Source organism: Pteronotus mesoamericanus, unplaced genomic scaffold (genome assembly GCF_021234165.1).
Source record: "Pteronotus mesoamericanus isolate MK-2021 breed Mesoamerican mustached bat unplaced genomic scaffold, CSHL_Meso_final contig_46, whole genome shotgun sequence".
Lineage (NCBI taxonomy): Eukaryota > Metazoa > Chordata > Mammalia > Chiroptera > Mormoopidae > Pteronotus > Pteronotus mesoamericanus.
The window spans coordinates 1951632-1978071 of record NW_026555170.1 but is presented as its reverse complement, the minus strand read 5'-3'; the positions used below and the strand labels follow the sequence as shown (position 1 = coordinate 1978071).

At 52.8% G+C, this 26440-nt stretch overlaps 3 protein-coding genes across 5 annotated transcripts; 2 read left to right on the top strand and 1 right to left on the bottom strand.

Moving 5' to 3' along the window:
* Positions 1-4990: 4990 nt before the first annotated feature.
* Positions 4991-10346, top strand: TM9SF1 (transmembrane 9 superfamily member 1). 3 transcript variants are annotated; one of them, XM_054577860.1, is made up of 6 exons: positions 4991-5083; positions 5717-6078; positions 6844-7465; positions 7752-7937; positions 8869-9142; positions 9739-10346. In XM_054577860.1, exons 2-6 carry the CDS (start codon positions 5734-5736, stop codon positions 10130-10132), a joined length of 1821 nt encoding a protein of 606 aa, XP_054433835.1. In that variant the 5' UTR covers positions 4991-5083; positions 5717-5733; the 3' UTR covers positions 10133-10346. The 3 variants fall into 3 exon arrangements, with proteins under 3 accessions (XP_054433835.1, XP_054433833.1, XP_054433834.1); XM_054577858.1 differs by lacking the exon at positions 4991-5083 and adding an exon at positions 5321-5462 and having other exon boundaries at positions 9739-10345; XM_054577859.1 differs by lacking the exon at positions 4991-5083 and adding an exon at positions 5324-5462 and having other exon boundaries at positions 5702-6078.
* Positions 10347-10662: 316 nt separating this feature from the next.
* Positions 10663-19158, top strand: IPO4 (importin 4). The gene is made up of 30 exons (XM_054577857.1): positions 10663-10812; positions 10892-10978; positions 11079-11158; positions 11243-11284; positions 11695-11824; positions 11910-12089; positions 12324-12389; positions 12498-12599; positions 12682-12765; positions 13019-13183; positions 13278-13331; positions 13494-13603; positions 13897-14005; positions 14138-14267; positions 14470-14583; positions 14686-14799; positions 15052-15172; positions 15304-15415; positions 15521-15636; positions 15754-15831; positions 15912-15969; positions 16069-16174; positions 16275-16468; positions 16606-16650; positions 17021-17146; positions 17237-17445; positions 17545-17677; positions 17758-17862; positions 18607-18676; positions 18799-19158. The coding sequence occupies exons 1-30, from the start codon at positions 10744-10746 to the stop codon at positions 18927-18929; spliced, it is 3240 nt and encodes a 1079-aa protein (XP_054433832.1). The 5' UTR covers positions 10663-10743; the 3' UTR covers positions 18930-19158.
* REC8 (REC8 meiotic recombination protein) lies at positions 19146-24946 on the bottom strand. Its single transcript, XM_054577861.1, has 19 exons — positions 24891-24946; positions 24724-24792; positions 24460-24602; positions 24298-24373; positions 24070-24190; positions 22974-23058; positions 22543-22622; positions 22195-22300; positions 22009-22039; positions 21836-21927; positions 21616-21671; positions 21132-21266; positions 20723-20789; positions 20444-20610; positions 20202-20250; positions 19889-19955; positions 19627-19758; positions 19448-19554; positions 19146-19356 (listed from the first exon to the last, which is right to left on the bottom strand). Exons 1-19 carry the CDS (start codon positions 24944-24946, stop codon positions 19265-19267), a joined length of 1731 nt encoding a protein of 576 aa, XP_054433836.1. The 3' UTR covers positions 19146-19264.
* Positions 24947-26440: the final 1494 nt, after the last annotated feature.

Here is a 26440-nt window from a genome sequence, read left to right as displayed (position 1 = left end):
GCTGGGCTTGCTGAGAGCAGGGAACTTTGCTACTTAAAAGCCTCCTGTCTGCTCAGAGAGCCAACACCTTGAGCCACAGAGGGCTAGGGTACCAAAATGAAGTTAGTCTCCAAATGCCTGCCTGTGTAGTCACACAAGTCTGGGATGTTGGGTTCAGCTCTCCACTAGGAACTTGGAGGGGAGAAAAGGGAGAAGCAATTCTTTTGTCTCCAATAGCTGTTGTTACCTCTTTCTCCTCTTGGTTACAGAATTCCCCAGGTCCCATGTTCCGCACACATCACAATTCACCTTCTATCCCCCATTGGCCACAAGGCTTAAGAATGAAGTGCAGTTTGGAACATATTCATTCCTGAAGGCACCCTCTACAACCACTCACATTTATTGAGCACCTACTATGTGCTAGGCAGTATGATGAGTACTAAAATAAGCAATTAAGCCAATAGACCCTGTGCTCCTAGGTTTTATAACCCAGCATGGGAAACACTATAAGTGTAAGAATATTAAAGAGAATTACAAGGTATTGTAGAAGCATGTTCTAAGGAACCTAACTTTAAAATTCATACTTTTTTCCTTTTTGGCTTAGAGTAACTTTTTGGCAAATTGACCTAGGCTCATTTGAGAGGTTCATCTGATGGTCTCGTCTTCGCTGGGATGATTTGTTCCTGCTGCATGTGAATAATAATTCTTATTATCCAGCAGACTAGCCTCAGTTCCCTCACATAGTGGCACTGAATTTCAAGAGGAAAAAAATCACAAGTTGCATGATTATGCTTTGTATAGAAAGCCTCTATATAGGCCAGGCTCTAAAATCACAAAGCATAATTTCCATACTTTTTTTAAAAAAGATTTTTATATATCTTTAGAGGGGAAGGGACCGAGAAAGAGGGAGAGAAACATCAATGTGTGGTTGCCTCATGCACCCCCTACTGGGGGCCTGGCCCACAACCCGGGCATGTGCCCTGACTGGGAATCAAACCAATGACCCTAGGCTTCTCAGTCCGGCCCTCTATCCACTGAGCCACACCAACCAGGGTTATACTTTTATATGAATAAAGGTAATTACAAGGTTACAAGGATCAGGCCGACTGAAGGGGTATAGGAGTAGATTCCACCTCTGAACCTTGAAATGCATTCTTTTAAAATTTTTATTCAGTGGTATTTTTAGGGAGAAACATTATTTGTTCCACTTATTTATGCTTTCATTGGTTGATTCTCCTATGTGCCCTGACCAGGGATCAAACCCACAACCTTGGCATATTGGGACAACACTCTAACCAACTGAGCTACCCAGCCAGGGCTAGTGAAGTGCATTCTTATTTTGCCTACCATGACCCTAAACTCTGTACTTCATCCTTAGTCCAAAGCATAAATCTGATTTTATCCCCATTTAAAACAATTTAATGTATTCCATTAATCTCAGAATCAAGCCCAAATACTTTTGTGTCTTCAAGACTTGACCCTCTTTACCTCTCCAATTCTTTCTTCTAATATACATGTAATGCTCCAGCCAAACAGAATTGCTTTTTCTTCATTGTTCCTTCTGTTCTGGCAAACTCCTGCTCTCTCTTCAGGACTTAACTGATGAACTGTTTTAATGAAGGCTTTACTGCCTTCTCAAGCCCGAATTAGACGTTCCTGCCTCCTGGATGCTCCTACCCCAACACTATCTCTGTCACGGCACCTGCCGTAGTGACTATAATTGTTTTTCTTGTTTGCCTCTCCCGCTAACATATAAGGGAGGTCAACTGACAAGGAGATGAAGTGAGGAGTTTGAAAATAGGTTATGAGGAATGGAAGGGAGAGGATGTGGAAAATGAGCAGGATCACTGGGCAGCACTGAGGACCCGACTGAGGTTAGAGAACACAATTTAGAGACACGTGATCTTAACACATCTGTTAAGATCCTTTTAGCATCCTGGATATATGTGTGCTTGCATATCGGTAGGTGAATAACCCAAGATTGTTTCATTTGGCAGCTGCAATGAAGGAATGGAGGCAGCAAACACACAGGCAAGAATGTGGCTCAATGATGGAATGCAGGATCTAAGTTTCATGGGTTAAAACAAGGTAAAAAAGCCAAAGGAGCAGGGGGAGGGGCTGTAGGTCTCAGTGAAAATGCAAGATCAAATTTGGTGGGAATGACAGGACAAGAGGTTGTGGTCATAGAGAGGGTGTCTGGATTTAAGATTTGGGGAGAGGGGGAGAGGCATGCAGAGGTAAAAACAAAGGAAGAATCAGATGTCTTATATCTCCCACCCTCCAAAATAAAATGAAAACTCCAACAACAAATCATGCCATGGGCTATTGGTAAATTCCCATTTATTGACAGTCTGACTCAGCTGGCAGGCAGGATGGCTCCAAGTCCGGTTGGAGGCTGGATCTACATCCTCAGTCTATCAAGATGGGCAGTTGTCCAGGGCACACTGTGGTAAGGAGCCCCACCCAGCCCTGCCCATCTTCTGCTTCACAGCTGGCCCCTGGATAGGTAGCTTGGTGGCACCTCTGCTGTCATTATATACCCAGGGTCGGGGGGGGGGGGGGGAGGAGTAAACCAGTTTTGAAAGGAACTTGCGTTAGACTGCTTACTATGTACAAAAGCATTGCTAGGCCTTGAGGATACCAAGATGGATAAATTAATGTAAGGAGTAAGCAATTAACAAGGGAGACTGACACGTAAGAAATAAAATAACAGTCTAGTGAGGTGAAGTGCTACAAAGCCTGGAAAAATATAAAGGAAGGCTTTGTAGAGGTGGCACTTGCACTCTTCAAAAGAGGTCTCCAGGCAGGTAAGTAGGGAATCTTAGATAGGGCAGTCTAAGCAGAGGGAACTCCATGAGGCTTGCAGGCTTGAGAGAACATGATATTTAGAATTTTTTTTAAAGGTTTATTTTATTCTCATTCCAGGAAGAGGGGAAGGGAGAATAACATGTGTGAGAAACACCTATGGGCTGTCTCCTGCATGCAGCCCAACCAGGAACAGAGCCAGCAAACTGGGCATGTGCCCTGACTGGGAATCAAACTGGCAACCTTTAGGTACCAGGACAATGCTCCAACCGAGTCACACCCACCAGGGTGACATTTAGAATTTCAATTTGAGCCCTGGTCAATTAGCGTGGTTAGAGTGTAGTCCCAATACGCCAAGGTTGCAGGTTTGATCTCCTGTCAGGGCACATACAAGAATCAACTTTGTATACTGAATGCGTAAATAAGTGGAACAATAAATTGATGCTTCTCTCTCTCTCTCCCTCATCCTTTCTCTCTCTCTCGAATCAGTAAGAAAAATTTTTTTAAAAGAATTTCAATTTGAATATACGATAGGATTCCAGAAGGGGAACGTACCTAAGAAATCAAATCCAGGCATGAGAGACCTCACATGCCAGCTTTTCTGATTTTATCTTATGTACTCATGGTCAAGTTTTGGTGTGCATCAAAATCAGAGCTTGTTAAGAAAAAATACTGAGGCCCAGTCACCCACGCTCCCAAGATCCTGATTTAGTGGTACACAGGTATCATCTATGTTTTCAATAAGCTGTTAGCTGAATCTAATACACATGAAGACTTGAGAACCACTGTTGCAGGAAAAGACACCTTTAGGATACACACTCACTCACTCACACTTGCAGCAGTAATGTGGGAAATGGATCCAAGCGGGGAGATAGCCAAGAGACTAGCATGGTGGCTGTCACAGTAATTTAGGTGAGAGGATGGACCTGAACCAAGCCAGCCATGGAAGGCAGGTATTTGGAAGATATTCCAAAAATAAGCAGAAGGAGCTTAGTGGCATTATCTGGGGGGTAGTGGTAATTGAGAAAGTGGCCCAGGTTTCTGGCTTTAGAAACCAAGTGGTTGTCACTTAAAGACTATCCAAAGGCATTCTAAACTATTTAAGAAAAAAAAAAATTTCCTTTTAAATCTTCACCAGGGGATCTGTTTATTGATTTTAGGAAGAGGGAGGTGGGGGGAGACATCTATTGGTTGTCTCCCATCTGCACCCTGACTGGGAATTGAACCTGCAACCTTTTGGTGTACAGGAGGATGCTCTAACGAACTGGGCCAACCAGCCAGGGCTTGGTACTTTTTAAATTACAAAATTCGTCGTCTAAAAAACTCAACCTCCTACTTTCTGGAACTTCACCTCCTTCAGGGAGGACTGGGTCAGAGACAGTAAATGTAGCTAAAAGGGCTTTTCAGGCCAGAAACCACTTGTGACTAAGCTCCTTACGTTTTGCTCCCAGGCAGCCAAAGTCAAGTCATTGCCCCTGGGTCTGATCTCCAGGGCAATTTCCCTAGTGGCAGATTCCCTTAAAATAGAGCTGAGACAGACAAAGGTAAACTTTTCCAGAATAATCTGCAATACGAAATTAAGAGAAGTCCAAATACAAAGGTAAATAAGAATAAAAACAGCAAAGTGACGAACGCATGGCAAGATTCTTTACCTGCAATTAACAACAACCCTGTCAGACTGCCCAGTTCACAGGGTGAAAGGGCAGACACTCTATCTATGTGCCCGTACATCAGACCTCGCTTCGAACAGTTATTATACGGCTAGGGAGGCCTCCAATACAGCCTCAGGGAAATATTTTATTTACGTATTTATTTTTTGGCGGTAGGCCATTCATGACCTGTAGGAGTGAGATGAAATCCAGACTATGACCCCTGTAAGGGCTGTGCCCTCGCTGTCCTAACACAGCGACGCCCAGAGCCTCACCCCGGCTCGGGTTGGGGACCATGAACCGCTCAGGTCTCGCCCTAAGCAGTCCATGGCGAGTCCTACTGGCGCAGCAGGCAAACACTTCGGGGCGTCCACCAGATGCGGGCAAGGCCTCCGCCCGGGTTCCTTGTTCTGGACAGCTACTGGGCGCTTGCGGCAGGAACTGCTCAAGGTCTCCGCTCCAAACCTTCCCGGGGACAGACGGACAGCCCGGCGACGACTTTTTTTCCCGAAAAGGTGCCTGCATCCTCGTAGCCAGGCCTCGACCGCAGCCTCTTGCCCAGGAAACCGTCAGTGGGGCCACGGTCCCCTCGAGGGTCTAGGAAGAAGCTTCTCGCCGGGCAGAAGATACAGCGGCCGAGGGCGGAAGTGGTAAGACTGACGTGGCCTGGGCTGCTCTCCCGATTGCCGGGAGGTCTCTGCCGGCGGAGAGGTTCACTGAGCCTTGCTTGGCCTCAAGAGTTGGGCCGGGCCTCCCCCTGTACAAAGCTCATTGGCAAGCACTTCACAGAGCCGAGTGCGGGGGTCCTTTGTGGTGTAGCTGTAGTCTCTAGGATCAGGCACAGCGGCGGCCAGCTCCATGGAGGTCGGTCGTCAGGTCCTCAACAAGCCGCCGCTAGCGCGCCGCTCTGGGGGAGACCCCAGCTGGAGCCCAAGGGCAGCTACGGGGCCGCAGAGGCTTCTGGCGCTGCCTCGGCCAGCCCTTCCCGCGCGGTTTGGACCCCAGGACTGCAGCGGGAAGGTGCAGGAGGTGCGAGGCCGCGTGGCGTTGTCATGGCAACGGGCTGAGGCGGGCGGGGTTGTCCGGGATGGCGGGCTGCGCGAGAGGGGAACCAGGGTTGAGGACTAGAGAGCAGAGGTGCAACCCAGCCTTCGGGATAAAAAACATCGTGTGGCGCCTGAGGGAGGGTCGGAGAGGCCAAGGGGAGGAAATGCAGTCATTGAGCTCCAAGGGCGTCATGTGTTGATCCCTGGTTTCCGTAACCTCAGGACTCCCCCAAACAGGTTCCGCTGCCTTAAGGATGACAGCCCTAGGGCACCCTCGAAGTTGGAGCTGTCAGTGGTTGCCATTCCTGATGCTGCTGCTAAGCACAGGCCATGAGCCAGGGGTGGAAGGTGTGACACACTACAAGGCCGGCGACCCCGTCATTCTATATGTCAACAAAGTGGGACCCTACCATAATCCGCAGGAGACTTACCACTACTATCAGCTTCCAGTCTGCTCTCCTGAGAAGATACGTCACAAAAGCCTTAGCCTGGGTGAAGTGCTGGATGGCGACCGAATGGCTGAGTCTTTGTATGAGATTCGCTTTCGAGAGAATGTGGAAAGGAAAATTCTGTGCCACATGCAGCTCAGTCCAGCACAGGTCAGCCTCTCCACATTGCCTAGAACTTATTCCTTCTTCCTCCTTCCCAGGGACTAATAATAGTGCATCACACTTTTGGATGTCAAAGCATTTTTATGGAAATTACCTGACTTGATTTTAACTACAACCCCATGTGACAGACAGGGCAGGTTGGCATTATTTGCTTTCAGTTGATGAAGAAACATACTTGCTCAGAGGTAACTTTTTCAAGACTACATGGATAGCAAATTGCAGAGCTGATATTAGAGCCTGAGGCTCCTGATTCCAAGCTTCTCTGCTGGTAATAAGCTCCCAACTATCACTGCTACATAGTTATTTTCTTCCATACTTACCTCTCAGCCCTTTCTTAACTGGCTCCTTTACACTCTGCCTAATTTTCCCTGTCATGCTATTTTTATTAGTAAATCTTATATTAGGACACTTCTCCTTAATCTACTTTAGACCTCCTTACACCTTATCTCTCTCCTTTTATAGACTGTAACAATGTCAATCATACTTTTTTTTGTGGGGGGACCCAACATAGTAGGGTCTAACCCAGTGGTTCTGTACAGGGGTTTTGTCTCCCAAGAGACATTTCGCACTGGCTGGAGATATTTTTGATTGTCACTATTAAGGGGGGCTACTCTAGTGAGAAGAGGCCAGGGAAGGGACAACCCCAAACAGCAAATTATCTAGCCCCAAATGTCAGTAGTGCCAAAGTTAGAAACCTTGCTGTAACCCTGTGACCAGGGAGGGCTTGTCTGATTCCTGACTTGCTCTTTGTAGGTGGAACAGCTGCGCCAGGCCATCGAGGAATTGTATTATTTTGAATTTGTGGTGGACGACTTGCCACTCCGTGGCTTTGTAGGCTACATGGAGGAGAGTGGTTTCCTGCCTCACAGCCACAAGATAGGACTCTGGACCCATTTGGACTTCCACCTGGAATTCCATGGAGATCGAATTATATTTGCCAACGTCTCAGTGCGGGATGTCAAGCCCCATAGTTTAGATGGGTTACGACCTGATGAATTCCTAGGCCTCACCCACACTTACAGTGTGCGCTGGTCTGAGACTTCAGTGGAGCGGCGGAGTGACAGGCGCCGTGGTGATGATGGCGGTTTCTTTCCCCGAACATTGGAAATTCATTGGTTGTCCATCATCAATTCAATGGTGCTTGTGTTTTTACTGGTGGGTTTTGTGGCTGTCATTCTCATGCGTGTGCTTCGGAATGACCTGGCTCGGTACAACTTGGATGAGGAGACAACCTCTGCAGGTTCTGGTGATGACTTTGACCAAGGTGACAATGGCTGGAAAATCATCCATACAGATGTCTTCCGTTTCCCTCCATACCGCGGTCTGCTCTGTGCTGTGCTTGGTGTGGGTGCCCAGTTCCTGGCCCTTGGCACTGGTGAGGTGATAAAAATTAACCAGGGAATTTTCTCAAGGGTTAAAAGTAAGTAGGTGGTTTGTTCAGAAAAGATCTAAAGATCTGTCCAAGGTGAGGGGCAGTCCTAAGGGTGGGGTGGCTCTAGCAAGGGCATGTATATTCTAATTGTGAGTTTTCTGGACAACAGAATTGGGGGGCAGTGTTTTGCTGGAGGCCTTGGGTATGACAGAAGGAGGCTGATTCCTCTGAAATTGCCGGAAGAGGAACAGATGAGACCTAACACAGATTTTCCACTACCACCCTGCAGGCATTATTGTCATGGCGCTGCTGGGCATGTTCAATGTGCACCGTCACGGGGCCATTAACTCGGCAGCCATCTTGTTGTATGCCCTGACCTGCTGCATCTCTGGCTACGTGTCCAGTCACTTCTACCGGCAGATCGGAGGCGAGCGTTGGGTGTGGAACATCATTCTTACCACCAGTCTCTTCTCTGGTGAGAACTGTCCTTTCCCTGGTGGGCACGTCATAGAACCTGGGATAGAGTCAGAGTGAGGCTTCAAAAGAATGAAAATAGGCAAAAGAAACAGTAAGAAAACCATGCAAAAGCAAGAATGCATTTATTTTGCATAGTTAAAGATTATTAAGCCCTTAAAGAGTTCTAGGTAATGTAGAAAGTGCTCAACATGCCTTCATCTCATTTAATCCTTACAATAACAATATGAAGTAGGTAATATTGTCACTGTTTTACAGATGAGCAAGTTGAATTTTAGGCTAGTTAAGTAACTTGCCTATGATTACACTCCTAAAAAGTAGTGAACCAGGTTTTAGACCCAGGCAGTTCAACTCTAGAGCCTGTATTTTCAACCATTACACTGAAATAACGGTTTTTTAATTTATTTTTGGATAATCTCCCCCCCTCCCTCCGTTTTTCTTTTTAAGTTTTCTTATTTTTGAGGTGGGCTACTCCACTGAGGTGGGCCACTCCGCTCTAGCCTTTAAGCTGGCTTGTCCTTTCAAAGGCAGTAATAGTTTGCATTCAAAACATTTCATGTTCCCAAAGCCAAGTGTCTTGATTTATATTCTATCACATTTAAGGTTGAATGGATGTTTTCTGAAAACAGAGTCTAATCCCAAAGAATGTTTCATGCTAGGAATCATTGATGGCACAGCAGGACAGGCCCTTGGAGGCAGGTGGATTTGTGTCACTCTTAGGTCTTTATGTCCAGGTGCCTTGATCGTTAATGATAATGGATGGGGAGGGGTGTCAGTAAGATAAGGAACAAGAAGTGGGATGTAAAAGGGTGGCACCTGCCAGGGTGCATGATTTTTCATCCCTCTCCCATTTAGACCCAGGCTGAGTGGGTAGCCCCAGGGATGTAGTTCCTAGTGCTGACCCTCCTCCCTCTGGGGGCCCATCCTTGCAGTACCTTTCTTCCTGACGTGGAGTGTGGTGAACTCAGTACATTGGGCCAATGGTTCAACCCAGGCTCTGCCAGCCACCACCATCCTGCTGCTTCTGACGGTTTGGCTCCTGGTGGGCTTTCCTCTCACTGTCATTGGAGGTATCTTCGGGAAGAACAATGCCAGCCCCTTTGATGCACCTTGCCGCACCAAGAACATTGCCCGGGAAATCCCGCCTCAACCCTGGTACAAGTCTACTCTCATCCACATGACTGTTGGAGGCTTCCTGCCTTTCAGGTATCTTCTCTTTACCCTATGGCCATCACTCTCAGGTTCCTGCCCCCAACTTTTCCTTCTTCCTTTTACCCTATGGCCATCACTCTCAGGTTCCTGCCCCCAACTTTTCCTTTCCCCACTCCCCCTATATACCCTAACCTATTGTCAGTGATCATCTCCGGTTCAGCTGTACCGTTAAGAGATCACTGAATGGTTCCTCCTTTCTCTAAGTAGGAAGGATTGAGCTTGAAACAGTTCAAATATGAGGTGTCTCACTTATAGAGGTGTCGCTCCTTTCACCATCTTCCTGGTTTCTGACTTGAGCGTCTACAAGTGCTGTGCGGGGCAAAGCCCATTTGAGTACTTGTTCAATTTGTTGAGTACCTCTTAGTGGCAGGCAAATAATACAATGGAAAATAAAAAGATGTTCTGAAAATGAAATCAGCTAATCATAGGCAAAAGAATACCCATCAAGCCAGGGACTCCCAGGGTAGGGAGTTGACTGGACCTACTTGCCGCACTGACCCAGTAACATAGAGGGGTGATGGCTAGATTTTGCCCTGGCCACTGTGTTGGCAGCGCACAGCCCTTTAATGCAGTGTCTTTTCTCTTCACAGTGCCATCTCTGTGGAGCTGTACTACATCTTTGCCACAGTGTGGGGTCGGGAGCAGTACACTTTGTATGGCATCCTCTTCTTTGTCTTCGCCATCCTGCTGAGTGTGGGAGCTTGCATCTCCATTGCACTCACCTACTTCCAGTTGTCAGGGGAGGATTACCGCTGGTGGTGGCGATCTGTGCTGAGTGTTGGCTCCACTGGGCTCTTCATCTTCCTCTACTCAGTTTTCTACTATGCCAGGCGCTCCAATATGTCAGGGCCCGTACAGACAGTGGAGTTCTTTGGCTACTCCTTACTCACTGGTTACATCTTCTTCCTCATGCTGGGCACCATCTCCTTTTTTTCTTCCCTAAAGTTCATCCGTTATATCTATGTTAACCTCAAAATGGACTGAGTTTTGGGTGGCAAAACTACTGCTCTGCTCTCTTTCTTCACGCCCCACTTATTTACCGACATCTCTTCTGATTGACTGAATTGTGTGATGGCATTGTTGCCTTCCCCTTTGCCCTTTGGGACTCCCTTCCCCCCGGGAAGTTCCAGAAATTATAAATATTCTATAAGAAGTATATATTTGAACTTTTTAAGTTGCCTTTAGTTTTGGTCCTGATTTTTCTTTTTACAATTATCAAAATAAAATTTATTAAGAAAAAGGATCCTGTAGTTGGAGGGTTTGGTCTGGATATAGGAACTCAAGCCCTGCCATTGCAGGAAGTGTCCCTTAGGAAGCCGGGTCGGCCGCGGAATAAACGGAACTCGAGTTCTCCACGCAGCCTCGGAACTCTCGGCTGGAGGAACCTACCTCGCGAGGGCGCAGTTTCCGCGGCTCAGCGGCCCTCAGCCCAACGGAAGTAGAGGAACCGGAGCTCTTTGTAGGAGGCGAGTTGAATCACCCTGGCGACGGGAGGGTCGCGGAGCAACGCCCCTTTCCGCCGGAAGTGGGTTTCAGAGCTTCCACGTGCCGTCCCTCCCACCTCCCGGCCAAGTAGCGGCGGCTCGGCTGCTGCCATGGAGTCCGCTTGCCTGGAGCTGATCCTGCGGGAGCTGCTGCTGCCGGACACCGAGCGCATCCGCCGGGTACGGGGCAGGCGGGACCGGACAGGGGCGAGCGGGAGGTTGCGGAAAAGGCCTGACTCTAACCCCCAGCACCCCCTAGGCCACCGAGCAACTCCAGACCGTTCTTCGGGACCCGGCTGCACTGTCCGCGCTCTGTGACCTGCTGGCCTCGGCGGCCGATCCTCAGGTGAAGCTCCTGTTCCATCCCGCTGAGCTTCCCACGGTACGTCACTGGTCAAAGCCCCTTCTCTTGCCCGGACCCTCACATGCCTGCTCCCTCGTCCTAGATCCGCCAGTTCGCAGCCGTGCTGACCCGCAGACGACTGAGCACCCGCTGGCGTCGGCTGTCAGCGGAGCACCGGGAGAGGTGGGCAGCGTCGGGGGCGGGGTGGGGCGGGGCCAGGCTGAGATGGGCAGGCAGAGTACCAAACGCCTCCCACCTGTGTTCCAGCATCAAGTCCCTGGTCCTGACGACCCTCCAGAGAGAGACAGAGTAAGTGCCCACCCACCTTCTCTCGGATCCTGACTGACTCCAGTCTGATACCCAGTCTGGGCTTCTGCCTTTTCTTTCATCTTCAGGCTGGGTGTTAGGGTCAGGGACTTCAGTTTTAGACCAAGGGTGGGTCAGATTCTAAAGCTGTGTTGAAGACTAAAGTGCTATGATGTTCTGCCAAAGAATGGAACTGAAGTTCAGTCTGACTGAGGTCAAGATCACGAGATTATACACCCACCATGCTATCAATTTCCTTTTGAACCTCTATCTTACGTGTCCCAACTTGGCAAAGACCCTGTACCACCACCTGGGAGTTTCTCTCCTGGCCACCCCATAGAGGCAGGGCCAGCATGTACAGGGGAGGGTATTGGAAGGTGATTGGGGGTTGGGGGAATCTCTCCTGTTTGCAGGCACTCTGTGAGCCTTAGCCTGGCCCAGCTCTCAGCCACTATTTTTCGGAAGGAAGGCCTGGAGACCTGGCCTCAGCTCATGCAGCTTCTTCAGCACAGTACCCACAGCCCCCACATCCCTGAGAGAGAGGTACCATTACATGGTTGGCAGGAGGGAGGGACAGAGAGGCTGGATAGACCATGTAAGTTTTTCCTTCTCGTCCCCTACTGGACAGATGGGGCTTTTGCTGCTAAGTGTAGTGGTGACCTCACGGCCTGAGGCCTTCCGACCCCACCACCGGGAACTTCTTCGGCTTCTGAATGAGACCCTTGGTGAGGTGGGCTCTCCTGGGCTTCTCTTCTACTCTCTGCGTACTCTGACCACCATGGCCCCTTACCTCCGCACTGATGACGTGGTGAGATGTGGGCCCTCACTTTCCCCGGCTCCCTATCCTTGTTAGGTCCTTACCCTTGCAGGATACAGAGCTACTCTCTGCCTGTTGTCCTTCCTAACAATTGAGAGGGGAGACTGTGAGTGGCTGTGCCTGTGCTCCTTCCGCATCCAGGCTTCAAGGAAGCTGCCAGCTTCTGGGGCCTGAGACTGGGCTGCATTATGCTTTCTGCGATTCAACTCATCCTTTGTTCTCCAGCCTCTGGTGCGGATGTTGGTGCCCAAGCTCATCACGGCCGTGCAGACGCTGATCTCTGTAGATGAGGTGAGGACATTTGGGCAGGAGCAGCTCTATTGGAAGGAGGGTGCAGGAGCATCCTCCCTGGTCCACTGAATAAGAGCATGGTAACCCTGTAACTTGTCTGTCTGGCAGGCAAAGGCCTGTGAGGCCATGGAGGCCCTGGATGAATTGCTGGAGTCAGAGGTGCCTGTCATCACCTCCCACCTCTCTGAGATCCTCACATTCTGCCTGGCGGTAAGTCTGGGGTGGGCATGGCCCCTGCTGCTTTTTCTGTATTTTCCTTGCCTGTTTCTGATTTGCCTTAGTTTCTGAGCAGGTGGCTAGAAACACGGCTCTGGGTGATGCAGTACGTGTACGTATTCTCTGCTGTCTCACTTTTTTGGTCAAAGTCAAGAGCAAGGTGAGTGTCCTTTGACACACCCAACCCCACCTCTATCCCTCATCTCACACCTGGGGCTTTTTGACAGTCTTGGGATAGCCAAAGTACCAAAGCTAAGATATTTAAGATTTGGTCTGGTCTCACCCTGGTTCCTGGCTGGGAGATTGAGAAACTCCTGCTAGACCCCTTTATTTATAGAAAGGCTGGAATTTTTAATGTGAGTCCATCTTGGTAGGAGATTTTCAGGGACACCTTTCCACCTTTCCCCCTCAAGGCCTTACTGAAGAATCGTCTCCTGCCCCCCTTGCTGCACACCCTTTTCCCCATTATTGCTGCCGAGCCCCCCTTGGGCCAGCTGGATCCTGAGGACCAGGATTCAGAGGAGGAAGATCTGGAAATCGGGCTGGTGGGAGAAACACCCAAGCACTTTGCTGTACAGGTGGGATGTGGAACAAGGGTGGGGCAGGGCATTAGGTAGTGGGCAGTTGGGGGGCAGAGATGGAGTCCAGCAAAGTTTCCCTGTCATTTTTCAGGTTGTGGACATGTTGGCACTACATTTGCCACCTGAGAAGCTCTTTACCTCACTGGTACGTGTCTTCATCCTCCTGGTGCCCATTGCCCCTGCCCCAGGTGCGCATGTTCCCCTTGAGTGGTTGATATTTGGGCCCTGGTGAGTGTGGAGGGCCTGCTGCCACAAGGGTGGGCAGGCTTGTGCTGGGGTTTCAGGAGAACACCCTGTGCTTCCCTAGATGCCCATGCTGGAAGAGGCCTTGCGGAGTGAGAGCTCCTACCAGCGCAAGGCTGGGCTCTTGGTGCTGGCTGTGCTGTCTGACGGCGCTAGTGACCACATCAGGCAGAGGTGTTTATTCCTGTCCTGCTGTGAGGGTGGGCCCTGGGATGAGGACCATATGACCCATAGCAGTCCTGGTCTGTGTGTGTAATTCGTGCCTAATTATTAACAGTGTTTACCCTCTAATCTCAGAAGTGTTCTGATTTGAAAGATAAGTGAAAGGCTGCCCCAGCTGTAGGGACCAGCAGGTGGTTCCTACCATCTGGTGACAGAGAAAGCCCAGGGGAAACAGGAGAACAGCTCAGTCCAGAGCTCTCAGTTCCTGCCCCTCAGACTATGTTCTCTTGTCCTGCCTTGTCCAGACTGCTGCCCTCGCTATTGCAGATTGTGTGCAAAGGCCTGGAGGACCCGTCACAAGTTGTGCGTAACGCTGCGCTCTTTGCCCTGGGCCAGTTCTCAGAGAACCTACAGGTCAGCAGGGCTGAATGTGGGTAGCCACCAGTTCCAGGGACGAGCTTCATGTCTTCAGGAACCCTTGCTGCCATTGGCACTTAGGTGTGTGCCTTGTGGTTGAGCTGACTCAAGGCCCACTCTCTCCTTCAGCCTCATATCAGCAGCTATTCAGGGGAGGTGATGCCACTGCTCCTTGCCTACCTGAAGTCAGTGCCTCCCAGGCACACACACCACCTAGCCAAGGCCTGCTATGCCCTGGAGAATTTCGTGGAGAACCTAGGTAGTGATGGCAGTTGAGGGTACAAGGGTGGGGACAAAGCTGCAGCTTTAGCTAAAGGGGGCAGGATGTGCAACTCCTGGAATCACTGCCTGAGGTGGGAAGAAGGGTGTGGTGGGGCCACGAGGAACATCAGCCTGGAGGCATGTGGACCCTAGAATGTAGAGACCTGGGTTGGCTGTTAGACGGGTACCCTATCCCACAGGGCCTAAAGTGCAGCCCTACCTTCCGGAGCTTATGGAGTGTATGCTGCAGCCTCTGAGGAACCCCAGCAGCCCCCAGGCCAAGGAGCTGGCTGTGAGCGCCCTGGGAGCCATTGGTGAGGAGAAGGAGGCAGGAGGCAGGGCATGGGGCTCACCCAGAAAGCCTGTAGCAGTTGGTCCTGGCACCCCATCCACCCACAGCTGATTGTGTCCTGCAGCCACAGCTGCCCAGGCCTCCCTGCTGCCCTACTTTCCCACCATCATGGAGCACCTGCGGGAATTCCTGGTGACAGGCCATGAGGACCTCCAGCCTGTGCGGATCCAGAGCCTGGGTAAGTAAGGGGCTCTCAGGCAGGGTTCCCAGTGTCAGGGAAGGGCCAGTGCTCACCTGGGATTCACAGAGATATTCCTCAGGGCAGCACAAGTGTCTTCCTTCTCACTGAGGAAGGCACTCCTGTTGTACCTAAGAGTAGGTGGAGTTTCTGAATTACCTCCGACTGCCACCTTTGGTCCCCAGATCTTGGCCCTGCATTCCTCTGGTCCAGCTCCACTTCCCAGTGCTAACCAAGTCTTTGCCCCCATAGAGACGCTGGGGGTGCTGGCACGAGCCGTAGGGGAGCCCATGAGGCCCCTGGCTGAGGAATGCTGCCAACTGGGGCTGGGCCTATGTGACCAGGTAGACGACCCTGACTTGCGGCGCTGCACGTGAGTGAGCCCCCACTCGTCCCCACTCCAGACCTTAGTCCTCTGGTTCTGGACCATAGTTTTTCCCTGGCTCCCCCATCCTGTCTGGCTTTCGTAGGCAGGACTGTACAGCTTCCACTTGCCTCCACCAGGTACAGCCTGTTTGCAGCCTTATCAGGGCTGATGGGTGAGGCCCTGGCACCTTACCTGCCACAAATCACCACACTCATGCTGTTGTCACTGCGTTCCACTGAGGGCATTGTGGTGAGCAGAGAGTAGGGCTGGGTGGTGCGGAAGGCCAGCCCTGGTGTGGAGTTTATCTTCTGGTCACAGCTGAGCCAGAGTCTGTGCTGTGCCTCCTCTGTCCAGCCTCAGTACGATGGCAGCAGCTCTTTCCTTCTGTTTGATGACGAGAGCGATGCAGAGGAAGAGGAGGAGCTCATGGATGAGGATGAGGAAGAGGAGGATGACTCAGAGATCTCAGGGTGCGGAGAAGTGCCATTACTGGAATGGTCGGAGGAATCCTAGCTTTGGACAGGGTCCCAGTGCCAGACTTGCTCCCACTGGTGCCTGATCGCTGCCACCTCCCTACCTTACTCTAGGTACAGTGTGGAGAATGCCTTTTTTGATGAGAAGGAAGACACCTGTGCTGCCCTGGGGGAGATCTCTGTGAACACCAGGTATGCATTGGCCCTTCCCTGCCTGGCACTGGGAACACTGCCTGGGAGCCTCTTCCCCATGGCCTTGTGTTTGTTCACAGTGTGGCTTTCCTTCCCTACATGGAGAGTGTCTTTGAAGAAGTATTCAAACTTCTGGAGGTGAGTGGGCGATGGGTAGAGTTGGGGAGCTCCAAGGGTTAGAGGCCCTGTGCTCGCCCTGCACAGAGGAGGCACATTCCACCCCTTTTCATCTTGCAGTGCCCTCACCTGAATGTGCGCAAGGCAGCCCACGAGGCCCTGGGTCAGTTCTGCTGTGCATTGCACAAAGCTTGTCAGAGCTGCCCCTCAGAACCCAACACTGCTGGTGAGAAGGGCACCGGGGCCAGGCTGGGGGCCTACGGGGCCAGGGGGTGCATGGGAGAGGGGCAGGGGCTGACCAGGACATCAGCCAATCATGTCCTCAGCTCTGCAGGCCATCCTGGCCCAGGTGGTGCCATCCTACATGCAGGCAGTGTATGGGGAGCGGGAGCGCCAAGTGGTGATGGCTGTGCTGGAGGCCCTGACGGGGGTGCTGCGCAGCTGTGGGACCCTCACACTGCAGCCCCCTGGGCGCCTCGCTGAGCTCTGCAACATGCTCAAGGCCGTGCTGCAGAGGAAGGTGAGCAGGGCAGGTGGGCTGCAGGCCCTGGGTGGGGGTGGTCAGAGGCTACAAGTCCAGATCCTCCATATCTCCACCCCACGGAGAAGAGAAGGGGCAGGAGAGCCCAGGCTGAGCTGTGCTACCTCTTCCTGCAGACAGCCTGTCAGGACACTGACGAGGAGGAGGAGGAGGAGGACCAGGTGAGAGCGTGGAGAGCAGTTTGTCTGGTAGTCTCCACAGGGCAGGGTGGACAGTGCACTTGGGCTTGGCCTAGGGGAGCCAGGGCTGCTACAAGACTGCTAATGGCTCTGAATGATACAGCCCTCCTCCCACAGGCAGAGCGGGTTCAGGGAAGGCTTCCTAGAGGTGGGGATTCAGGGTGGGCTTCGATTGATAGGTGAGAGGAGGCGGGCCAGGAAAAAAACCTGGGCTACAAACAAGCCCAGCCTAGAGGGGCCAGTCCTGTCACCAAGGGCAGCCCTCACTGGGACCTTTGGCAGTGGAGGAGCATGTTGGGAGGTGCCAGTCACAGCTGGTCCCGGTGCTCCAGCCCCTGACCTGGCCCCACAGGCTGAATATGACGCCATGTTGCTAGAGTACGCTGGTGAGGCCATTCCTGCCCTGGCAGCTGCAGCGGGGGGAGATGCTTTTGCCCCCTTCTTCACTGGGTTCTTGCCGTTACTGCTCTGCAAGTCGGTGAGTGCGCATCATCTGGCTCAGACCCCACTCCGCCCAAATTCCACTCTGTCCCAGGCCCAGGCTGACGTGCACTCCTCCCCATGCCAGAAACAGGGCTGCACGGTGGCAGAGAAGTCTTTTGCAGTGGGTACACTAGCGGAGTGCATTCAGGGCCTAGGTGCTGCATCAGCCCAGTTTGTGTCCCGTCTGCTCCCTGTGCTGCTGAGTGCGACCCGGGAGGCAGACCCCGAAGTGCGGAGCAATGCCATCTTCGGGCTGGGCGTGCTGGCCGAGCACGGGGGCCGTCCTGCCCAGGAGTATCCTCAGCCTGCAAGAGTGGCTGGGGCGGGGGGTGGGATTGGGAGAGTGTCCCTGGGCTCAGATGGGAGAGTGCCTTTTCCTTGACTGTGGACCAGACACTTTTCCAAGCTGGTGGGGCTCCTGTTGCCCCTCCTGGCACGGGAGCGCCATGATCGTGTCCATGACAACATCTGTGGGGCACTCGCTCGCCTGCTGATGGCCAGTCCCACAAGGAAACCAGAGCCCCAGGTGAGGGATGGGGGCGTTGGGCAGCTCTGGGAAGCTAAGGAGGGGACAGGGCAAGAGACCAGAGACATCTGTGTGTCCAGGTTCTGGCTGCCCTGCTGCACGCCCTGCCACTGAAGGAGGACATGGAGGAGTGGGTCACCATAGGGCGCCTCTTCAGCTTCCTGTACCAGAGCACCCCTGACCAGGTAACCCCAATGCTGGAGCCCTCAGGGGAGATTAATGCTCTCTTCTCATTGATAGACAGAGTTGGATCAGTTGTAGCTGATGCAGAGTGATGGTTGAAGCTGCCCTTCGACACTCCCGACTCTGCTTTCCTATTGATCTGCAAGGATTGGTAGCCAGGCCTATCCTGTGAGAAAAAGGGCTTTCTCTCACCACGTAGCATTTTTCCGCAGGGAGTCTCCATCCTGCCTGGCCATTTGCATCTAGAAAATTAGACTTTCCTAGGCAGGGCTCTTTCAGGCCATGCTTCATGGAGCCTAGATACAAGTGTGGCCACCTTACCTACCATCCATTACAATCAAAACAGTCCTTTCTGTGGGGTTTGACTGCACCAAGTGGCTAGATTTGGACTGACGTCCCAGTGTTCCTGTGTCTTCCACCTTTGTCGTGCACCTTTACAGACTGTTATATTGGTGGTGCTCCTGGGTGTCTGGGATTTTGATCTTGAGGTCATGACTTCAGTCTTCTTTGGTCACAATCCCCTGTCCTCTCCCCCTACCACCCGCTCCCAAAATTATCATCATGGTTTTTCATGGGTCCTTCTCATGTTTCACAATTATCTTAGATTCTTGTGACTTAAATTGTGACTTAGTATCAGGCTACAACAGCCCTAGCGTGAGACTCTGCCTCTCCTTGGCCCCTACCACCCGCCGCCGTCCCACAGGGCTCAGGGTTGCTGCTGCCCGTCAGCCCGTCTTTTCCCACAGGTTGTAGATGTAGCTCCCGAGCTCCTGCGTATCTGCAGTCTCATTCAGGCTGACGACAAGATCCCACCAGGTGAGGGTGGCAGTCATGGGCAGGGCAGGGGGAGGCAAGGGGCAGTGGGGCTCAGAGAGCCTGGGGCAACTAGGTGTTGGGGGCCAGTCCTCCCTGGATCTCTCTCTCTTCACTCCACCCAGACACCAAGGCCGCACTGCTGCTGCTCCTGACATTCTTAGCCAAGCAGCATACCGATAGCTTCCATTCAGCACTGGGCTCCCTGCCTGTGGACAAAGCTCAGGAGCTCCAGGCCATCCTGGGCCTCACCTAGACTGTGGGCTGCAGCCGGGCCGGAGAAAACAGCCAACCCAGGCCCCAAGACCACCGCTCAGCCCAGTTCCTCCTCATGCCTTACCAAAGATCCTGGAGTTCCAGCCCTGCTTGCCGCCTTATGGGGCTGTCCCTGGGGCTGGATCTGCTATGCTATGGGACAAAACAAATGGAGTTGTGACAACATACTGTAATAAAGGCAGTTCATTTTCTGTTTAAACAGTAGCTATGAGAGCAGAAAGGAAGAGGTGTATGTCCAGAGAGGAGGCAGGCAGGGCCTTGTAAGGCAGGACATGGTTTAAGGTAGCTGGTTTCTTGGCAGCTCCTACATTGGCTCTAACCACTGTGGAATCGGGGCCCCGGCTGGATCAGGATGCGCCCATATGGCTTCTCTTGTTTCATGCGTAGGATCTGCTGGGCTGCCAGCACTGTCAAGACAGGAGAAGTGGGCTGGTCAGGGGAAGTCCCCACAGTGGCCTCTGGCCTGTGTGTCACCTACATAGACGTGCCCACACTCACCCAGGAGCAAGTAGAAGACTCGGGCGGCCATTCTGCGAGGGCTGAGAGGTGGCACCAGGCTACTGAAATCTGGCTCCCTGTTGGCCTGCAGCTCCAGTGCCACTGCCCTGTGGGGGTCAAGAACCATTAGCTAAGGCCCCGTGCTGGGCCTCCCCAACTGAGGCACCCCGCCCTGGCACCTGTGCACAGCCTCGAGCGAGAGCAGCTCAGGCTCCAGAGGCAGCTCCAAAGGCATCTCCATGGGCACTTCAGGGAGTTCAGGTACCACAGGCAGTGCAGGGAGCTCTGGCTGCTCTGCCTCAGCCCAGGCCCTGGGAGAACATAGAAGGCAGGGAGAGTAGGGAAGTGGCAGCGGTGATGGTGACCGGGGGCATACCCTTCCTAGGCACTGCCCCACCCAGCCAGGGCTGCAGCCTGAGCTCAGCCAGGCTGGCTGCTTACCACCGCTCTTCCGGGGGGACAAGGCTGATGAGGGTTTTCTCCTCCTCAGCTGCTTCTATGGAGAGCTCTGTTGGGGAAAGGGAGGTCTTGACCCAATCTGCCTGGATCTAAGCAGTTGGGACCTGTTTGGACTGGATGCCAGAGCTGGGCAGTGACTTGCTATAAGCACCCAGGAGGGAGAACTGAAGAGAACGAATCTATGCTTTCTACGTTCAACACTCCCTCTAACAAAAGCTGTCCACTGTTGGGGTACCAGTTTCTTGGGACAGTGGTTAGGGTTGTGGTCTTCACCGCCCCTTCCTCAGGTGCTTACCTGAAGACAGCATAAGGGGCCCACTGGGCTCCTGGGCCTCCCTCAGGACCTGGGAGTGAAAGAGAATTAAGACATCAACCATCACAGAAGCGCTTGGGGCAGGAGTGAAATGGTCCCCACCCTGAACCAGCCTTGGCTCTCAGACAGGACCTGATGCCATTGGCTCACAGGGGCAGAAGACAGACTGCTGGAGCCCAAGGAAAATAGACACATCCTTCAGGAAGGACTGAGGCTGCAGTTACCTCAATATCACTCGGAATTTCAGCCTTTCTCCTTTCCTCCTCAGCTGCTGCCTCCCTCCTAGCAGCCTCTTCTTCAGGCTCTAGGGGCGGCATTCGCCTGAGTGCTCTTGGAGGTGGCTGGGCACAGTGGGTCCAGAGAGCCAGCAGTTCTGGGGGTAGCCAGCCAGCTGAATGGGGACAAGGTGGCCGCGGGGACAGGATTTGAGGCATGAGGAGTGCCAAGAGTGAGGAATATGGGGTCAGAGGATCCCACATGCCAGCTCCCACCACTCTTCTTACAGTAAGTTGGGGTTCGGAAGAGCTCCATGGGGCTTCTGATGGTCCTCTCAGGGGGCTGCACCATTGGCTGTGTGGTAGGGAAGGCCAGAGCCCAGTTCAGAGGGAGTCACTGTGCACTGCCCCTTCACCTCTGCAATGGTTTGTTCCAAGGCCTCTTGCCTTCCAGCTCTTCCCAGGCTCACGCCCCTGCCAGCTGTGCTCATTGGTAAAAGTAGGACCTTTAACTGGTGCCAATAGATATGCTGGGCAGGATCACTGAAGGAGCATGGAGAGTTACGTATGGGCAGACCCCCAATATGTGCACCTAGGGGGATTTTCCCAATGCCTCCCCAGGAGTTTACAAGGCCCAGCAGGTACCTGCTCTAGGCCCTCCCTGTCTCCACCCCTGCAAAGTCTGGACTGCACTCACACACTCCCAGCAGTGAGCTTTGGTTTGCAGTTGTTTCTGGAACTCCTCCCGGGAGATCTGAGTTTCCTTGTCCCAGAACAGTAATTGGCGGCGGCGAATGCGACGACGAGCAGGTGGGGAGGCTGGGGGCCGCCTCTGCCAAACGGGGAGGGGAGATGGGGGCAAGGCTACCAATTACTCCTTTTCCTGACATCCTGGTGGGTGGCAAACAGGCCGCACACTGTTGCCACAGAGGTGCGCCAGGAAAAGGCTTGGGCAGCCCTCCCGGAGCCCGTGCAACTCCTACACTGCAGGGGCTTACCCATCTGGAAGTGCAGCTGGTTAAATCGTGGTATGGGCAGGGCCACCTTTTACTGATTTGTGCGAAGGCTTGTGTAGGCTAGCTATGGCCTGGGATTTGGGGAAGCTTAATATGGGTGAGGAGCTCTGGGAGAGGAGGGTGAAGAGAGAGAGAGAGAGAAGGCTTAGAAGGGCTACTACTCACCTCTGGGCTGAGTGGGGCTGGGAGAAGCAGCTCCTTCGGGAGGGGGGGTGTCACCTCTGCAACAACATGCTAGGTCCTGGCTCTGCCCCACACCCTCCACCCTCAGCCACCCAGGCAAGAAGCTAGAGGGTCCTGCCTTTACCAAGTGGGAATACAGGGCCCTTGTCTGCAGCAGCTGTGCAGATGCCCCAGGAAGGATCCGGGCGTGGCAGCTACTCACCAACAAGTGGGGCCTCAGGCTCCCAGACTGCTGGCTTCACCTCCTCCGGGGCCAGGACCGGGCCTGGAAGTGGCTCTGCAGCCACTTCCACCCTCAGGGAAAATAGGCAGGAGAGATGAGAACGCTGCTCCCAGCACCAACCTCCTACCTGACCCTGGGGTTCCTGTCCTTACTGTGCAGGGGCTGGAGGTGAGAGCGGGGGAACTGCCACTTCCACTTCTGGGGCCCGGGGCACCTCCCTGGCCACTGCAGAGAGAGAGGGAATCAGGGTTCAGAGCACAAAAGAAAAGAGAGAGCACTGCCCAAGCCAAGCCTGCTCATGCCCGGGGCCTGACTGTCCAGCACCAGGCGGGCCCCACTCTGCCGGGTAGGCCTGCCTTGTTCCTCCAACAGGATAGCTTCATCTGGCTCAGCAATGAGCAGGTCCAAGTCTCGACGGCTAATCTCTGGGAGGTCTGGTTCACCCTGTAATAAGAGGAAGAACAAGGACAGGGGACTCAATTCCATTTCTGAAAAAAGGAAGTAGACCCAGGAGAGTGAGTCTGAGAGGCAGGCCACAGGGCCAGGTCAGGGAAGCCCAGGGGATGCTCACGTGCCAGAGGCAGGGAGAGGGAAACGAGAAGGCAGAGAGAAGTAGGTGCAAGGGGAGCTGGGCTGTCAGCAGCAGGACTCTGGCCTCCGGCTCTGTGTGCAGGGGCACAACCCACCTCGATGTGCAGCATACGTATGGGCTCTGCCTCCTGGAGCGTGATGGCCTCTGGAGATAGCACAGTGACCGGGACCCTGTCTGAAGGGGCAGGAAAGTCACACCAGCCCCTTCGCTTCCTTCCAAGTTCCCACACCCATGTAAAGCAAAAGCATGGAGTCTGGGTCAAGTCAATCTGGGTTCCATCAGGCCCAGGCCAGCCGCTGGCCGTTTGACCCTGGATATGCTGCTCAATCACTATGGACTTCACTTTTCTCATCTGTAAGGTGGGGATGAGAAGTCTGATCTCATAGGACTCCTGTGAGGCAGTGATGAGGTTACACATATTAAGTGCCCCTCACAGGGCCTCACTCTTGAGAAGCTCAAAAATGGTTATTTCTTCAGTTAGAGCTTCCTATGTCTCTCCTCAGAAAGAAGGCCATCTCTATTCACCTGGCTTCGCTGGCTCTGTGGGGACTTCAGGAGGGGCCTCCTCAGGAACTCTCTCTGGAGACACAGCCTCCAAAAGATGCCGAATCTTCAGGGACAAAACAAAAATAGGTTTCAGCTTCAGCCCCCTGCGTTCCCACTTTGCAATCTTATTCACACAATGGACAGTAACACCCCTTTATGCCTAGTTGTATTAACATGCAGTGAACCCACTCGCCACCTGGCCTCCCATTCCTGCCCTAACAGACCCCCATCTCTACTCCCCCCCCACCAGTTATGGAGCCTTTGTCAATTTGTCTGTGCAAGACGTGCTGCGTCCTTATATCAAGTGTCGAAGGAAAAGTATTCTTGATCTTAAGGGCCGTATAGTTTAATAAGGAGACAAGTCTGTCTATGACCCTAGCAAGGGTCAACACAAAGGATAAAACAAGGCCCTAGGTGCTGAGTTCCAGAACAATATTTGGCTCTGCCTGGGACTGGGATAGAAACTTTATGGAAAAGGGTAGCATTTGTGTGAGGAATGTAAGGAAATGTAAGACTTGGCTAGTAAAGAACAAGGGGTTACCTTAAGGGCTTATCAAGCAAAGAACTGAATGTGGCATCTTTGGGCCCAGGGGTCAGACTGGTGTGTTTGGGAGCCGAAGATGCACCAAGAATGTGTTGAGATGTCTGGGGATGGCTAACTCTGGACCAGGGCACAGAGAGTCCCAAATGCTAGTATTCTGTTTGCAGTGGGGAACAACTGCAGGTGTCTTTGAAGGAGGGGAATAACATTGTCTAAGTTACGGGGTGTCAGGAATGGATGGCGACGGACATGGGTAGGAAAACCTAGTGCCAAGGAACAACGAGGGCTGGACTAGGGCCTTGAAACAGTGTGGAGATGAGTGGAGAGAAGAACAGCTTCTAGGATGGACTTGAGTAAGTGGAGCAGGTTTGCTTGGATTGGTCCACCAGGACAGTTCCCCAGCCCCGCCTCTTGCGGGGCAGAGCTGTGGCAGCTCCCTTCCCTAACCCCAGTGTCAGGCTGGTACAGGGACAGCGCTCCCCTTCTGTTCTGTCAATGCATCGGTCGGAGGTGTCCTGGGGGAATGAGCCCCACCTGAGGTATATTGAAGGGGCTGGGAAGTCTGGGATCCACAGACATCATCCCAAAAAAGGGGTCTGGAGCATCTTCCAGGATCTCCATCATGTCCAGGCGGTTAGGAAGCAACAGGCTGGGTCTGGGAAAGAATGTGGCTATCAAGGACCGAGGCTGAGAGGAGCAAACGCCAAGCAGGGAGATTCCCCAGCAAAGGCTGGGTGGTCCCAGGCCCAGAGGCACACTCACAGCTCAGTGTCCACCATATCTATGCGGATCTGCAGCTGGGCCCGGTGCAGGCGCTCCAAGATGTGCTGAATGTCCTCTGTGGGCAGGGAAGGAAGAACAGGGAGCCGGCCTACCCGAGGGCCACTCAACTCTGCCCCACCTTGGCAGAGCCTTCTGTCTTACCTACGAGGTACTGGCATTGTTGTGAGTAGACCCGGATCACGCCAATCTGGAGCTGGGCTGAGAGATAGAGAGAGAAGCGGGGGCGCGGCAGGCCGGGCTGAGGGGGTTCCACTTGTACCAGCACATAACTGAGGATTTCCTCACTAAGGGGACAATGTGCCTTGATGACCATCACGCCTGTGCAAAGAATCAGCCCCACAACCTTACCCACCCTAAACCACCCCCTAACCCACACCAGCCCCAGGTCCATTTTCTGGGCCTTACCAGGTCTTCACCACATTCACCTTCAGATATTCACGCTTCACCAACCGGCTACCACGTGTTGCTGCCAGCCTGGACGGGGTGGGAGTGGCATGGGGGCGGGGAGCTGTCAGGCAGGGGTGCCAGGACACCCTTCCTAGCTCGCCCACCCTGGCCCAGCAGGCTTTTACCAGATGGTGGCGAAGCAGCCCGTGTGGCGCTGAAGCACATTGGGATAGTAGAACATCGTCCCTCCGAGGTTTCACCCTCCTGTCGTCTACCACTCCTCTATTCGGATCTCAATACGAATTCTTTAGGGCACGGAATTTCCCAACACCGTCGCAGAGAAGTAAGGATTTGGACTGGTGGACAGCGTATGGACCCAGAATGCCAAATAAATGAGCAGATAAACATGTGATGGATAAACGATTAAGGGAACAAATAAGAGAAAACGCAGACTAGATAAACAGGGATGCTCCCTCCTTCAGCTCCGAAGGGTTCTCAAGCCATGTGGGTGCTTCGAACTTACTGGAGCAGGTTGGAGATGCAGAGCTCCTGAGGAGAGGCCTGGCGGTGGCCCAGACCAGGTCCCGATGGGGGCTGCCCTCCACAGAGATGTCGGGCTCTGGGCCTTTGCTCTCAGCTTGGGTAGCGACCGTCTCTCTCACCCGATCGCCCCCTCGCGGGCCTAGATCCCGTCACAGGGAGGACGCACTTGGGTGCTCTGCGCCCCGCTCATTAGCAGACGGTGGCCTCCAGAACAGCCAATGGGAGCAGGAGTCGGCGAGGCTGAACTCGTTCCAGGGCGCCAAGCTGCCCGCTCAGGGTCGAAGAGATACGCCACCTCACCCCCTCCCAGCCCCCTAGCGTCCGGTGAGGGAGGAACGAACCAATCGGCAGAACCCTGCGCGCTGCTGGGCCATTGTGAGGTGTTCTGACCAATGGGCTCTCGTTCTCTTTGGTAGCAAGGGTTTCTCGGATGCTTCTCAGCCGACCAATGAGCGGGGAGCAAATCCCAGCCTCTCCCTTTTCCAGCCTGGTAACAAGGGCATTTCAACCAGAAAGGTCATGTCTGGGGCAAAGGCCTTGGCCTTGTAAGGCACCTGACTTGCGGTTAGACCTTGCACTCCCCCCCACCCCCAAATCCTACCAGGTAGCAATTGTTTGGTCCATCTTTGTGCCAGCTTTGGACATGTAGAAACAGTGTGAGGTGGATTGGGAACCACTACAGGCTGATGTGAGAAAAGACAGATCTCACAGAAGTAATGAGGGGACTTGCCTGGTCATTTCCCAAACTTGAACGGTTTAAGTTATGGGCATGCCTGATCTGCCTGTTTTCCATTTGTGAATCTTCTGGCTGAAATAGCCTTTAGCTTTGTTGGATGCAGGATATAGTCTCGATATCCAAAAGCCATTAGTCTCAAACAATTCTTTGTGTAAAATTAAGTTACATTCTCGTTACAAATATCCCTTGTGTCTACACCTCCTGCTTTCGCACAGCCATTTCTTTATTCTAAATGCCCTTCCCAGTCTCCACTCCAGGGCGAGCTTCTGTCTGTTTAAGACTCAGCTCTTACTGCAGCCCAGCTGACCCTATTTTATATTGGTCTTTCAATCTGAGAGCGCTTTAGATTGGGATCTTGTGTTTTCAATTAGTGCCTAGAACCTAGTTGAGTAAATATTTGTCAAAGAACTGTGCAATTACAATAAACTTACAACCACAGAATGTTGAGGCTAAAAG

Bases quoted from the DNA above. Each gene is read 5' to 3' on its own strand.
- TM9SF1 (XM_054577860.1), top strand. From the start codon at position 5,734: ATGACAGCCCTAGGGCACCCTCGAAGTTGGAGCTGTCAGTGGTTGCCA. The intron at 7,938-8,868 runs GTGAGAACTGTC...CCATCCTTGCAG, and splicing joins TACCACCAGTCTCTTCTCTG to TACCTTTCTTCCTGACGTGG. The intron at 9,143-9,738 runs GTATCTTCTCTT...TTCTCTTCACAG, and splicing joins GGAGGCTTCCTGCCTTTCAG to TGCCATCTCTGTGGAGCTGT.
- IPO4 (XM_054577857.1), top strand. From the start codon at position 10,744: ATGGAGTCCGCTTGCCTGGAGCTGATCCTGCGGGAGCTGCTGCTGCCG. The intron at 11,285-11,694 runs GTAAGTGCCCAC...TCCTGTTTGCAG, and splicing joins ACCCTCCAGAGAGAGACAGA to GCACTCTGTGAGCCTTAGCC. The intron at 18,677-18,798 runs GTGAGGGTGGCA...CACTCCACCCAG, and splicing joins TGACGACAAGATCCCACCAG to ACACCAAGGCCGCACTGCTG.
- REC8 (XM_054577861.1), bottom strand. From the start codon at position 24,946: ATGTTCTACTATCCCAATGTGCTTCAGCGCCACACGGGCTGCTTCGCC. The intron at 24,603-24,723 runs GTAAGGCCCAGA...TTGTCCCCTTAG, and splicing joins GTGAATGTGGTGAAGACCTG to TGAGGAAATCCTCAGTTATG. The intron at 20,251-20,443 runs GTAACTGCAGCC...TTTCACTCCCAG, and splicing joins AAATTCCGAGTGATATTGAG to GTCCTGAGGGAGGCCCAGGA.